The sequence below is a fragment of the Aptenodytes forsteri genome, unplaced genomic scaffold (assembly GCF_000699145.1).
Source record: "Aptenodytes forsteri isolate BGI_AS27 unplaced genomic scaffold, ASM69914v1 Scaffold193, whole genome shotgun sequence".
NCBI lineage: Eukaryota > Metazoa > Chordata > Aves > Sphenisciformes > Spheniscidae > Aptenodytes > Aptenodytes forsteri.
The window spans coordinates 9,790,080-9,805,177 of record NW_008795405.1 but is presented as its reverse complement, the minus strand read 5'-3'; the positions used below and the strand labels follow the sequence as shown (position 1 = coordinate 9,805,177).

The window sequence follows — 15,098 nt, the reverse complement described above, 5'->3', positions numbered from 1 at the left end:
GAGTCCAACCGTCAACCCAACACCACCATGCCCACTAAACCATGTCCCTAAGTGCCTCATCTACACGTCTTAAATACTTCCCCATTTCCTCTCATCCTATCGCTAGTTACTTGGGAGAAGAGACTGACACCCACCTCGCTACAACCTCCTGTCAGGTAGTTGCAGAGAGCGATAAGGTCCCTCCTCGCCTCCTTTTCTGCAGGCTAAGCAACCCCAGTTCCCTCAGCCGCTCCTCATAAGACTTGTTCTCCAGACCCCTCACCAGCCTCGTTGCCCTTCTCTGGACACGCTCCAGCACCTCAACGTCCTTCTTGTAGTGAGGGGCCCAAAACTGAACACAGTAGTGTTCTTAGTGTTCTTAATTTAGTCTTGCCAGTTTCAGAGCATCTCTCCAATGTGTCAGTCACTTTGAATTGTGATTCTGTCTTCTCAAATGCTTACAAATTCAGTATCGTTGCTGATTTAAAGAGGAATCTCTGGTTATCTTTGGTTCTATCTGATACTTTCATTAGATGTTGTGCAGAGCCATGCAGTGTTCTGTAAGAAATAGCTTCACAGTTTGATACCAAATGTTAGCTGATAAATAAGGGTGATTTTTCAGTTACCTATGTTATGGTAATTGTTTACAGTAATTTCGGTTACCTATGTGATGGTAATTGTTTACACCACACACTCTTTGCCTCACCATTGGCAATGTCATGTGATACAGTGTTAGAAGGTTTTTAGTGTATTTTGTTTTTACTGCATATCTAGCAATGCAAAGATCTTATTTAAAAAAGAGGAAATGAGATTGCTTTAGTATTCTATGCTCTCATTAATCAATGTTTTTGATTTGTAATCTCCTATAGATAGCTGTATTGTTTGTCTAAAAGATTTGCTCTAGTATTTCAGTATTTATTTTTTTAAAGTTTGATTTTTTGATTCTGCAGATCCTCCTTTTCTTTTGGAAAAACACGTACCAAGAAAAAAATTATTCTTCTGGGATTTTCTCTGATCATTGTGTATTTGCAAAGATAATTGCTAACAGTACAGAGACTTCTTCAGCTAGTTATTCTAGGCCCTCTTGGCTGAATATATGAAACATCAGATTTTTATGTCTCTTGAAGCAAAAAAAACCTAAAATACGAGGTCAAATTGCCATAATTTCACTAATTGTCTTCCTGTATTGTATTAATGTTGTCAACATAAGTAAAGCAGAACCTCTTTGATTTGCAAATTTCATGGAAGTAAAACTGAGAAGTTCAAACACCTGTAGTTAAACAATTTTGTTGAAATGACTAAACTTTATTTTTCATAGTAGCATCTTTTCTTTTGAAAGAAATATTTTGCAAGTTATGAGGTATCAGAGACATGAATAATAATTAGTATATGCGAAGCCAAAGATCACATGTGTTACCAGGGAATGTAAGATAAAATTCCCTAGCATTTTCAGGTGCCCTGATTAATTGTGATGGGTACTCTTAAATTGTGCTTTTTCAAAGTTCCTTAGTTTCATTCTCAAGGCCCTAAAAGCTCAGGTTGCACTACTTCTTAGCAAGGCTTAGGTTCCTCTGTTATTTCGAGTATGTTTTAGAATTCTTATCACTTCACAATGGTAAAAATAAAAATCAATTCGGGGGTAGGGGGGGAAGGAAATTTAGTAGTCAGTGGGAAGAGTTCAGCTTGAGAAATTAGTTGAAGCAGCTAAGTGGAGAGATTTCAAAATAAAATTAATTTATCATAGAAAATACCTCCAATCAGTACTGCAGTTGTTTATGCTTTATTGTATCCAGGTTTGCCTTTATATGGATAGGTGGGCTCTTCCTTTGCTAGTTGCTTTCTGAGTGCATTGTTTTGTTCCTTCTTTTGTTAACAATTTTACGAAAGTGTATCATAACATACATAATTATTGTTGTTCTATAGGCTGTTGATTGGTGGAGTGTTGGTGTTCTTATGTATGAGTTACTAACTGGAGCATCACCATTTACAGTTGATGGAGAGAAGAATTCCCAAGCAGAGATTTCTAGGTAAGATTCAAAACAGTAAAGTATACGTGCTTGCCCACAAAGTGATGCTTATGCCATGATATATGTTTTGTGAGAGTTTTAATCTAAAATTTAGGAAGAAAGTGCTACCAGGGTAACATTTCAGGTGCTCCAGTTCTGTTTAACAGAATCATGTCTGGAAGCAAATAGGTTTTATTAACCTCAGCAGGTTATTGAAATAATAGAACTGACCTTTACAAAAGACCTGGTTTTTTTTTTTTAACTCTGCAGTGGAGCCACATTTGTAGATATTCAACCTGGTTGCATGTTTACTGTTGAAAAGGAAGTCAAATGAAATATGAAATTATATGTAAATAGAATTGTCACATTCAAAATCTTGATACGTAATGAAACATATATTTAGCTAGAGGGATTTTTGTCAGCTCTTGCTAGATCACTCCATCAGACTACAGGTTTAAAGTGTCAGGATGTACCGTATTCCTGCCTTTTTGTCACAGGTAATATTTATTTTATTAGTGTATAAAGTGAAACAAAGAACAGCATCTTTTCTAGCCATACTTGCATATCTGAGAAGAAATGAATATACTTATGGAACTGAAATAACCTATACCATTCTTATACATGTAAACTTTTCCTGACTGTCAGCTTTGTTATGTTCAGTAATCTCTACACTTTAAAGGTTTGTTTTCAGTACTCGTGTAAAAGCATTGGAGCATTTTAAAAAGACAAAGCAATAAGCTTTCCCAAAACACATTATTGAAATCTCCCCCCAAAATGAGCATTTCCTATTACTGTATTTCTCTTGGAGTGGGGAGTTGAGGGCTTAAATTGCACAAATTGGTAACTGCTGTCAAGCTCAGCTTGTAAGCCCAGTCCCCAAACTAAGAATAGCCTTGCTTCTATTGGAATGTATTACCATGGTTCTGACCCTCACCTGAAGCCACTTGATATTTAAGGTTATAATGGGCAACAGAATATACATCAATTATTTAGATAATTTATTTTACTTCTGTTATAAATTCAGGCAATTTCTTGGAAGGTTGAGACCTGTTTATTGATTTCTAGGTCTCTAGCAGAACAGGAAACTTAGAGGGCCACTAGAAAAAATATGGGGCGGAGGGCGGGGAATCCATTAACAAAGCAAAATTCAGGACTTCACTCTCTTAGTCATTATGGTGGAGTTAAAACTTAAATTAACTCTTTCTGACCTATTTAAGGTTAGAAATTTTGTTGATTGATTTCTAGGTCTCTATCAGAACAGGAAACTTAGAGGGCCACTAGAAAAAATATGGGGCGGAGGGCGGGGAATCCATTAACAAAGCAAAATTCAGGACTTCACTCTCTTAGTCATTATGGTGGAGTTAAAACTTAAATTAACTCTTTCTGACCTATTTAAGGTTAGAAATTTTGTTGATTGCTTATGCCATGTCTGAATTGGTAATTTTGACTCCCAAGATTTACTAAATGGAACTCTGAAGGAGTTACGAATTTTTTAGAGAGAACCTTGACGTGAATTTTACAGATAATAGTTTTTCCCCAAAACTGGGAAGCTTTTTAGAAATGTATTCTACAGGATTTGACTGTCTTCTGGTAGGTCCTTCTGTGCTCTTTAATATCTTAATCTTTCTGATAATTTAAGATTGAATTCAAAGCTGAGAAGCCGCAAGGTTGCTAACATCCATCCTCTGATGGCTAATAACCTAATTTCTGATCTAAATTTAGTTGTGGCAAGTATATTGTGTTGCTCAGTATGCTTTTGTTCTGTTTGGTATTTATGCTACGCATTTATAGACATTGATCCTGTAGTCTTTCAGCTTTTATTTTGATAAATTTAAAAGGTAAATTCTTAGTTTTCTTTAGATAAAGATGTTCCCAAGTCGTCTTGTTTCCTGAAAAAGCCTTTTCTTAACTCAGCTTGTGGTGTTCTTTCTTACATATGGACAGTTTATTCCTGTTGATGTTTCAAGAGGATCTTGTTTAAGGGAAGTAGTAATTCACCATCTGAACAAAAAGATTCCTTCCTTTTTTCTTCGATTCCTCTTGTTGATGCCAATGGTGGACTGATAGATCTAATTCCTTTTCCTTTTCTATCACTTCCAACTGATAAGCCCCTAGTTTATAGCTGAAATCTCATTAGTCCCAACTGTATGACTGCATTTCAGACTTGATTTCATCTGTCTTCTGTTACTTCAGTACTCATAAGACCCATGGTTTCTGAATCCTTTCCATTGATAGCAATTTCTGTGCTGGATTACATCCATTTTGTGTGTTCGCAGTTTATTATGTAATGAATGTTATGCTCCTTTTAAGAGTGTGGCTGAGCACGTGAGAACATTGCTGTTTTCTCTGTCCTGGCTGCTGCACTGAGTCACGTGGAACCTTCTGGGGAATGGTGGTTGCTGCGTGCCTTGGGAAACAACGGGAGTGTGTTTGGGGCTTTCCCTGAGGGTAGGGTAGAGCAGGCAGAATGGATGTGAGATATCACAGGCTGTGGTGCTCCTGCAGCCCAGGCAGAGGGTGGGAAGTGTAGGGAGCAGAAGCACATCTCGGAGAAGAAGGAAAGAGAAACTTTTTTCTAAGGATTGAAGGGGACTGTGTAGAGTTTGCTGCAACTTGGGAAGCTGTTGAACTACTCGCTTGAGAGCATGCCTGAAAGAAATGATCTGCCCTTCCTGACATGCTAGCCTGTTAAATTTAGAAATTCTTGTTACCATATTCATGGCTTTTCAGAAATACTCTCCTTGTATTTACCTCTAGCGTGAATACACTGGGTTCTTTCAAGAAATAACAGCTGAATTTTCAGTACCTGTCTTTATCCTAAGCCTGTCTGGCCTAGGAGGTATGATCTTTATTTCATTTTTTCTTTGATAATTTTGTCACTGAAGATACATTTGCAGTTTACACTTAATGTCCTTTTTTTTGATTGTTAATTCTTTTAATTATGTCTGCAGCCTTTTCTATAAAGTTTTCTGTTAAATTGGGATGCAGACTCTAGATAATTTTACACCTATAATTAAATAGGTTCCATATTATCTCAGTGACTATCTTTGATCTTTCTAGTTTCATTTCCTCTCTAAACTGATGAAAAATGAATTGCAGATAACTTCATCAGATATTTACAGTTGCCAGTGGTAATGAAATCACTAGCACTGGCACAGAGCTATGAGTTGGTACAAACTTCTTTCTGGGTGGCAAGTTTTTCTAAACAGAAATTGTATTCCCTAACCTAAATATGCTTTAACTTGCCAATTGCAGCAGACTTAGAGAATTCAGTTTTTTCTTCCTTAGTCACAATCCCTGAAAGCATAGTTTCCATGGCCTTTGATTTTTCTGAGTTTAAGGAAAAAAGTCTTCTAAATGAATCCAGGTCCTTCTTTTATTTTACCTAGGTGGGAAGTAATCTTAGATATTTTTAGATAATGTTATTCCCTTGTGTGGCACAATGGCTATCTGCTTATAAATTTGAGCATGAAGTTTTGTTCTGAAATCTCTCTCTAATGGACAGTTCAGTTCTTCTGTCAGAAATAGTTACTGTGTGGTTTGTATCTTTTTTTACTCTTTCTGATGAGACATTGTGTTCAGTTCTTTTATCATAACCGTTTTGACAACACTGTGGACTTCTCTTTCATGGCAAGTGCAACTTAAGTGCATACTTTAATTTCCCTTATGTCTCTGTGTCTCTGTCTCTGAAGATGCTTTTTGTTCACATGCTTGGTGTTATGGTTATTAAACTTGATTAAAAAAATTTCACAGAACTATTCAAGTATCTCTCCTTTTCTAGCATGCCCTCTCCCCTTTCTTCTCTCTTCTTCCCAAATCTTCCTTTCATTTTTGAGAATTCTGGACTTCCATTGCTGCAGAGCTGTGGATAGGACCCATCCTGCAAAAGCATAGGCAAGGGCTGGGTTTGATTACACACCCAGTATTTTCAGTTTGACCATGAGTGATTTGTAGTGCTGGTTTGAAAGACAGACAAATCCATTTTAGGGTGTTGACTTTTGAGGGTCTTGTCATACATACAGGGATTTAAAATGAGCATGAAGTTTTTGGAGTATTATTTTGCTGCTCTGCAGCAGCTTAGAAAATCTTATCAGCTTTGGGGTTATGAATAGAGAGATATCTATCTTTTTCCATTTTTATACATATATACATCTATAAAATAATCTGTAGAAGCACATAATGCCATATTAGCATACAAATGCTAATAGCAGCCTATGCTCTTTATTTGATATAGTTGGTTAGACTTTATTTAAACTTCATGGAGGATGGCTGAAATTTGACCATCCATTAGATGCTATCAAGTTATTTTGTCCACAATTCTGCAAGAAACCTTTTCTTGATAAAACTGTTGGGAAGATTCATAGCAGGCATATACTGGGATATTCCCTTCTTTATTCTCTGCCTGTGAAGACTCCAGTGATTGCTAGATCTTTTAAAGGACAGAGCAGTCATTAAATCCAACTTGTAATTTGCATGGTGTCTTCTAGAATTTTGTCCTAGAGCGTATAGCTGTCTACCTAGAATATACAGCATTTATATGCCTAGACAGGGAGTCCAGAGTCCAAGAGCTGATAGACAATAATGTAATGATGCTTTTCTAACAGATAGCAATGAGTTAGGAAATCCCTGCCACATGAAGGAAACCATTTGATGCTAGACTTAATGTGAATCACATCACATCAGCGACTGCCTACAGATCAGTTCAACCTTTCAGTAAAGCAGATGGTTTTAAGAAAGTCATAAGTATTGCATCAAAGTCTCTGACTTGCCTAGAACTGGGGATGCGCATGTAGATCTGGCTGCTCAAAGCTGGAGCAAAAATACCTGGCATTAGTAGTTCTGAGATGACAGGGTATTCAGTAGAGTCATTCTCAAATGTGAAGGTGAAAACACTGCTTTGGGAGCTTGTCCCTCTGCCCTTTAACAGGGTTGCAGCTTGGGATTGCTTTCTCTTACTCCCTGAACATCAGGATGGATATGTATCTTTTTGGTGATGCTTACAATACAGTTCTGAGGGCACTGATAATAGACTATAGTAACAGTTCTAGTATAAGCCTAATGTTTCTGTTGGTCAGCTATGGTGATCCTTTCAGTTTTTTGTGATCTGATCGTGTCTTTTACCTGGTGGAAGCAGAAAAAGCTTCCAGGTTCTGCACTTTTGATGTTTTATTATCATCTCTTCCACAGTCAGGTTCAGGCATGTGCTTTCAGGCTAATCACAGTGGAGGGTGAAAGGTGGCTTCCATCCAGTATCACATATTTTTATGTCTGTATCTTGACCAAGATAGTTGGGTTTTGGTTTTTTTTCTCTGTCTATAAAATCTTTCTTTGGTTGGCACCTAATGGTTACCACTTCCTAAACTTTTTCATCCTCCTTCCTGGCAATTAGTTTTGTTTCTCACTGTTGCTATTTTAAACAAGTTACATAGTTATGGTTTCCAATAATGAATTGGCATTAGTTTGTTCAAGCATGCCATCTTCAGTTAGTTTGCCATAGCTTATGCTTTACTTCTCAAAATGATCACTCAGTGGATATATTTAATAGTAATTTTTGCAAAAGAGTTTATAGATTGGTCAATCGAATGCTAAAAGATAAATTGGTCAAATTGATCAATAAGTCAAATTGCCAAATTGGTCCTGTTGTCAATAGATGTTTTCATATTCTTTGACGTAAATTGGATTTTCTCAGCTACACAGTGCATCAGAATTTTGACTAGTTTAGCTGTTTACAGAGTTAATTAAAATGAAAAATTAAGAAAATATCTTTCAGATTCTGGCTAACAGCATATTTTCCCCTTTCATTTTATCTTAATCACTGGGAGCAATCTGCTGTCCATGTTGGGAAAACTCCCAATGACACTGTCTTTATAAGGCCTTTACTGAGCATTGCAAGGGCATTCCTGCTTAAGTCCTTAAGACTGTCACCCTGGAATGAACGAGGTCAGAATCCTCTTCAAATTCTCTTTAGACTGACATCGTAGTATAAGCCTTTGGCACGTTTTTTGCATTTCTGGTTGGTTTTAAATACTATGCCTTCTGTAGAAGGATGTTTTATTCAGCTAGCAAACACGTATCCCATCTCTACTGCTTTGGTAAAGAACAGATAAGAAACCTGTGGTCAGTCTATGTAACTTTTAAACTATGAGCTAGCATAGATCAGTGGTGGCAACTCTATGAATTTTTCATAATAAAATCAGTGAGTTCCTTGGCTGATTTGTCAGGCTCAGCAGCCTGCACCTGTTAAATAGGAGTGGCTCTGAAGATGCTGATAAAGAGGAGGAGCATCTAAAGGTCAAGGTGTCATTTCCCTACTGTATCATCCACTCACTGAAGATTAAGCATCTCCTTCTCCTCCTTATCATTCTTAGCACGTCCTTCACGTTATCATGTATGCTCTTGGTCTGTAGTATTTATGGGAGAAGCTCATCAGAGCTTAAGTTCCTGAAAAACAATACCAGTGGGGTTAACTCCTAGCTCTGCGTAGTCTGCCATAGAGAAGGGTAAGATGGAAACGATCCAGGATTTCAAAGTGATAACCTCCTTGACTTATGCAAGGGATAGTTTCTCTCAAAGTGTTTTCAGTACAGCCAGAGTGCTCTCATCAGCAGGGGCAATCTCAGCTCATCCCAGCTCAGAGGCGTTGTACTAGGCTAGGAGAAGCAGAAAATACGGCAGAGTAGTCCTTCAGCAGCTTTGACCACAGTTGCCACTTGGGATACTTAATTCTTCCTGCTTACTTCTGTCACTGTTATTGGACCAGATAAACATGAAATGTACAAGAGGATGGAGGTGATTCAGAAAAGGAAAGGAAGGTTGATGCTAAAGGCTGTAGCTTCTTTTCAGAAGCACAGACATCATGGGAAGGACTCTGACACACGCAGCTTCCTTCCTCTGAACACTTTATGGGCTACTGTTATAGCCTTGAGTGACTTATCCTTCTCTTTACTTGATCTAGCTACTTGATTAGTCTTCACCAATTTCTGCTCTCTCACATGTTGATTCCAGATGGTCTTTCTTTTCTGGCAGCTTGCTTTCCATCCTAACTGATGCGTGTACAGCTTCACATACTTCAATTCCATGATAATTGCAAGTAGTTCCTGGAACTTCTAAAGAAACTACCTTCATTCTTCACTACTTCTGTAGCGTGCTTCTGTGAACCAGTCCAGAGCATCATGAATATTTTATAGTATCAGTCAACCTCAAAAGTATTTCTGAACGAGTGCCGCTGGCATGTATAAATGCAGCTTACATGGAGTCTGCTTGTACAGCATGGCAAAATGCTGCCTTCTCTGCAGTGGGCTCTAGGAGCATCAACAGATAGAAGATATCCCTCAATATAATCATAGCTTGCTTTTCACATAGCTAAATACCACTTCATTGTTAATTCTGCCTATAAAAAGAAATAATTTAAAACAGTAATCTTGGCAAAAGGCAGGAATTACTGATGCTGTTGCCACAGAAGTTTTCCATTAGGTAAAATACAGTGTTATACCAAACTATTATTGGCAAAATATGTATGCTAATTGTTTTGACAGATCTAATCTTTATAGCGGATTCCTTCCCCCAAGAATTTAAGGAGTGGTTTCTACCCAAAGAGCAGAATGTCAGGTAATACGAAAAGTTAGTTTATAAACTGTCTCAGCTTCAGCTGGGACTCTCTGCTCAGTTACCACATCAATGGCACAATCAATTGCAGTTTGCAGGCTGACCAAAGACATGCAATATGTCACTGGAAATTTGCAATTAGAAGGATTAGACTTACTAGTGTTGTTACTGTGGAAGTACTTCTTTTGGCTAAGAATTTTCTGGTAACTTTGCAGTGCAGGGTTCTATAAAAGCCTTTCCACTGCTTATATTTGTTTCACTCTCTTTTTCTTATGTGAATGTTTGTATTTGCATCAGAAGCCTGAGACATGGGCAATAATCTTATTGCTAGCACTTATCAGCATCACTATTACAGAGACTGATCTTCTGAGGCTGCACAGAGAAATTGCACTCATTTATTCTCTGTTACCCATGTTACCAATCATCCCAGTTCAGCATCTTTTTTCAGATTTTTATCTGACTTGGCCATCTGTAGTCTCTGACATTTTTCAGATGGGAAAATGCTCTAGAATTTCTCTTTTGGATTCTAAGGACATCCCAGATTCACAATCCCATTGCTTTAGAAATCAATTAAAATACTGACTTAGGTTCCCCCCCGCCACCCCCACCCCGCTTCTGAGAGCCCAAAGAGAACTTGTCTCTTTCCAGGATCTTTGTTATACCTTTCTGATTCTCTCATCAGAAAGGTTGATAAATACATTTCCTTGGACTCCTCTAACTGAAGTGATTTTCAAGCTAAGAAGTCATTGTAGATTTTGTTGGCCCTCCTGTAAATCAAGAAATTTTGCTATTAAGATGTTCTGTCTCCTGTCTTACAATAGGAAGGTCTTCTTACTTCCTTACCCACTTCCCCTTTCTGAAACTGGATGACTTCTGAAGAGGCTGAATCTTTACTTCTCCACCAGTCCTACAGTGAAAGAATCCTCTTCTTTAGTGATGTTTAAATTTGGTATTAACATCCCTAATTAAGAAATCATTTGGAAATACTGTGTTTTCTTCTCCTTTTCTGTAAAGTGAAGTGTGTCCAGAAGTTGAAGACAAGGCTTATGGTTGCTGTTACTTCTGCTAGCAGAGTGGCTGTGATTTAGACCCTTATTGGCAGATCATCCTTACCTCATTTAAAGAAACAATCCATCTTAAAACTCAGACTGTATTTTCCTAACTCATTTCAGTGCTACTTAAACCAAGAGATTAGCTTCCTTTTGTCTTTTTGTTTGCTTGAAATTGGATACTACGTCAGTAGAAACAACCCCTGGGATATGTGCATATTGAACTTGTTTTTGTCCTTCCACATTGGTGGGACAAGATTATTTAGGAAACAATCTGTTTGCATCTATTTTTGGAGTAATCCAAGAAGTTACGTATTTCAAGATAAAAAATTTCCCATGGGATAGCTGACTCTAAGGATATGTCATGCAGTAACTTTAAACAAAATTTAGAAATGTCCTGCAGTGATCAACTTAAGTGCTTATCAGAGACATATAACAATTGAGATTTTAGTGCTGCCACAACTTCATATAATTTCAGCCTCACAGCCTCTTATAGCTTCAAAATCTTTCAGTCTGTGTTTAGTGGAGGCACTGTAAGACCTTCTGCTATGTATCGTGCTTCTGGAAGTCAGCACAGTGAGAGTATGCATGTAGATATATAGACACCAAGTTGAACATGAGCCAGCAATGTGCCCTTGTGGCAAAGGCAGCAAATGGTATCCTGGGCTGCATTAGACAAAGTATCAGCAGGTTGAGGCAGGTGATCCTTCCTTTCTACTCAGCAATGGTGAGGCCACGCCTGGAGTACTGGGTCCAGTTCTGGTCTCCCCAGCACAAGAGAGACATGGACATACTGGAGAGAACCCAAGGAAGGGCCACTAAGAAGATTAAGGTACTGAAGCATATGAGGAAAGGCTGGGACTGTTCCACCTGGAGAAGGGAAAGCTCAGGGTGGATCTCATCAGTGTGTACAAATACGTGAAGGGAGAGTACAAAGAAGAGGGAGCCAGGCACTTTTCAGTGATGCCCAGTGACAGGACCAGAGGTAACAGGTACAAACTGAAACACAGAAGGTTCCCTCTGAACATCAGGAAACACTTTTTTACTGTGGGGGTGACTGAGCACTGGCACAGGCTGCCCACGGAGGTGGTAGAGTCTCCCTCCTTGGACATATTCAAAAGGCTTCTGGACATGGTCGTGGGCAACTGGCTCTAGGTGACTATGTCTGAGCAGGGGGCTTGGACCAAATGACCTCCAGAGATCCCTTTCAACCTCAACCATTCTGTGATTCTGTATGCTAAAGGGTTTTGTGTGTGTATCTCTTTAAACCTGTTGACGTGTCTTTGGTATGTGTTGTCTGTGTATGCATTCGCAATTTTCCTTCAGAGTCCTTAGCTTCAATATCTACAGTTGGAGTAACTGAAGGAAAACTTGCCTTTCTCTTTATATAAAACTGTGGGAGCTACACATATAAAAGACGGGTATTGAAATGTGATTCTACTTAGGCTTCCAAGATTTTGAACTTCAACTAGCTTTATTTGATGGCTCCTAGTTCTTGTATTGAAAGAGACAGTGAGGTCCTTATCCACTTTCTCTTTACCGTTTGTCATTTTGAGGGGAACACTACGCCCAGTCCCCTTAAGTCCCCTTTTCCCTAAGCTGGATAGTCCTAGCCTTTTTTGTAGCTTTTCATATGAAACACATTCTGTATTTCTGATTAATCTTGTTACTCTTCTCTAAAACTTTTCCAGTTATAGTGCCTCTTTTTGAGAGTAGGGCATGAGCACTGCACGCAACATACAAGGTGCAGGCAAACCTCAAATGGCCCAAGTGTGGGTTTTTTCCTCTTTATTTTCTAATAGATTTTAACATTGGAGTTGTTTTTGGTTTTTTGACTGCTGTTAGGCATCAAGTTGATGTTTTTGTGGAGCTATCTGTTGTAGCTATGAGATTTCTTTTAAATAGTAAGCTCAGTATGTATGAAATGAGGATTGTTTCTCTTTTGTGGATTAAGTTACATAACTTATCTCCTACAGATGTCATGTTTCATGTCTGCATTTCTTCAAACCTTTCTTTATTAAAAAAAAAAGTTGGTTTCACATTTGTCATCCTCCTGCCTTTGGGTACAATAGAAGTTTAAGTGAAATGTTAAACGCTGCCATTAGTGTGGTAACTATTTGATATAACACGCCACATGTTAAGTAATTACCAAATAATTGTTATTTTTTTGTTTTATAGGAGAATATTAAAAAGTGAGCCACCTTATCCACAAGAAATGAGTGCACTGTCTAAGGATATAATTCAGCGTCTTTTGATGAAAGACCCCAAGAAGAGGCTAGGTTGTGGTCCCACTGATGCTGATGAAATCAAACAGCATCCCTTTTTCCAGGTAAAACAAACAACAAAACTCCCCAGATACCACTTACCTTTGAAGTGCCTTTGAAATCCAAGTCTAAAGAAATTCTGTTGTTTTGTTAACAGAATAGCTTAGAGGTGTGTTAATTGCATGAACAATTGTGTGGAAGTTAGTAAGAATATCCATGTGGTTATGTATATGGATACTGTGCATACTACAAGAAGGGCATGGTAGATTTTAATATATTCTGTCTGTTTCTAACAGTTACTTGAAGCAGCCAAAAGACACACTACTTAAACCAGAGGGTTTAATGGAAAACACTTAAATTATACGTTGTGTGTTGTTTTTTTAAAAGAAAGTTTGCCACTAACATTATTAGTAAAATTTGAATATTGATAAAATTCACCATTAGTGATAAATGCCTTTTCTGTGTTTTCCTTTGCCTAATTAAATCTTTAGTCTTGTTTAGTAGATTTTAATTCTGTTCAGATTTCAGTCTATTAACATTTGGTTTCAAACAATGACGAAGACTGGATTTGCATACAACATCTGTACTGTTCCATCCATTGCGGTTAAAATTGTTTCTGTGCTTTCTTTGAAAAAACTATGTATTTCCAGTGCTTCTGAAGTTAAATATATTTTTAATTAGCATAAATTTTGGAGTATTTAAAGTCGGTAGTATAAATTAAACCTTTCAAATAAATATTTTCAATGTAATTATCATAACATTCAGCATGGGCAATATCTTGGCTTTTTAACGTCTGAATTTCTTCTCATCCCTTCTGTATTTCCTTCCTCTTATAAGAGAGTCTGACAAAGTAGAGTTAAACTTCCTTTATTCAGTGTTTGTTTTGGAAGATACATTTTTTCCTCATACGCTATTTTCTAATCTTGACTTCAGTTCCACTCTTTTACAGTAATAGGGCCATTTTCTCATAACTACCATGTCTATGCTTCCTACTTCTAGCCAAGCATTTAAGTAATTTTGGAGTATTTAAAGTCGGCAGTATAAATTAAACCTTTCAAATAAATATTTTCAATGTAATTATCATAACATTCAGCATGGGCAATATCTTGGCTTTTTAACGTCTGAATTTCTTCTCATCCCTTCTGTATTTCCTTCCTCTTATAAGAGAGTCTGACAAAGTAGAGTTAAACTTCCTTTATTCAGTGTTTGTTTTGGAAGATACATTTTTTCCTCATACGCTATTTTCTAATCTTGACTTCAGTTCCACTCTTTTACAGTAATAGGGCCATTTTCTCATAACTACCATGTCTATGCTTCCTACTTCTAGCCAAGCATTTAAGTAAGAATCCAGAGGCGTTATGCTCTCAGGGCTCTAGAAGCTGGGATTAGTAATTGAGCATAGAAATCAGCAATGAAAAGTTGAAGATACTGCATGCATGCACTATGGCTTACAAAAATAGAAATGTTGTTTCCTCTGAAATAGAGGAAGAAATTTAAGGGCTGTCATGCTAATTTTTTGGCTTATCTCCACTGTTAAATTTTTGTGTTGATTTTTTTTTAACTGGATTCTGTCTACTTGCAAATAAGTATGATACTTCTTGCCTTCACCTAAGCAAATTAGTAGGGCATAATTTGAATGCTTTTCATCTGCCTGTGGAAAATAGGAAATGGAGTTAGGACTGTTTGTTTCTGGGCAAGTCTGTCTTTCCAATATCTGCTTCTGTTAAATTTTCATTTGATTCAAACTTATTTTCCTGGTTTTGGTTTAGAATATGAATTGGGATGATTTAGCTGCCAAAAAAGTATCAGCTCCATTTAAACCGGTAATCAGAGATGAGTTGGATGTCAGTAATTTTGCAGAAGAGTTTACAGAAATGGATCCGACATATTCTCCTGCAGCAACCCCTCAGACTTCAGAAAGAATATTTCAGGTATTTTAAGAATTCACATTAATTTAAAAAAAATCATTTATTGAACAGTTCCACGTGTATAACTAGTTTGTTCAGCAATTGCAGAATGAGAAAGGTAGAAATAGTCCTACTGCAAACATAAAATTCCATGTGTCTCCATTCCCAGCTGAATGTCCTACCTGCTGGACTAAAGTCAGTCTGTCCTTTATTGATTCTTCATACCTTATGAGTCTTGTCATCTTGACTCCATCAGCCTGAGCTACCAGCTTCGACAACAGCAATGTA

At 37.5% G+C, this 15,098-nt stretch overlaps 1 protein-coding gene across 1 annotated transcript in view; it reads left to right on the top strand.

Moving 5' to 3' along the window:
• The window catches only part of RPS6KA5 (ribosomal protein S6 kinase A5), a 69,777-nt gene that overhangs the window by 38,414 nt on the left and 16,265 nt on the right, over positions 1–15,098 (top strand). Inside the window, exons 6-8 of the mRNA XM_019472507.1 lie at positions 1,903–2,006; positions 12,818–12,968; positions 14,673–14,834. Coding sequence (XP_019328052.1) covers positions 1,903–2,006; positions 12,818–12,968; positions 14,673–14,834 — 417 coding nt within the window. The remainder of the gene's footprint in view (positions 1–1,902; positions 2,007–12,817; positions 12,969–14,672; positions 14,835–15,098) is intronic.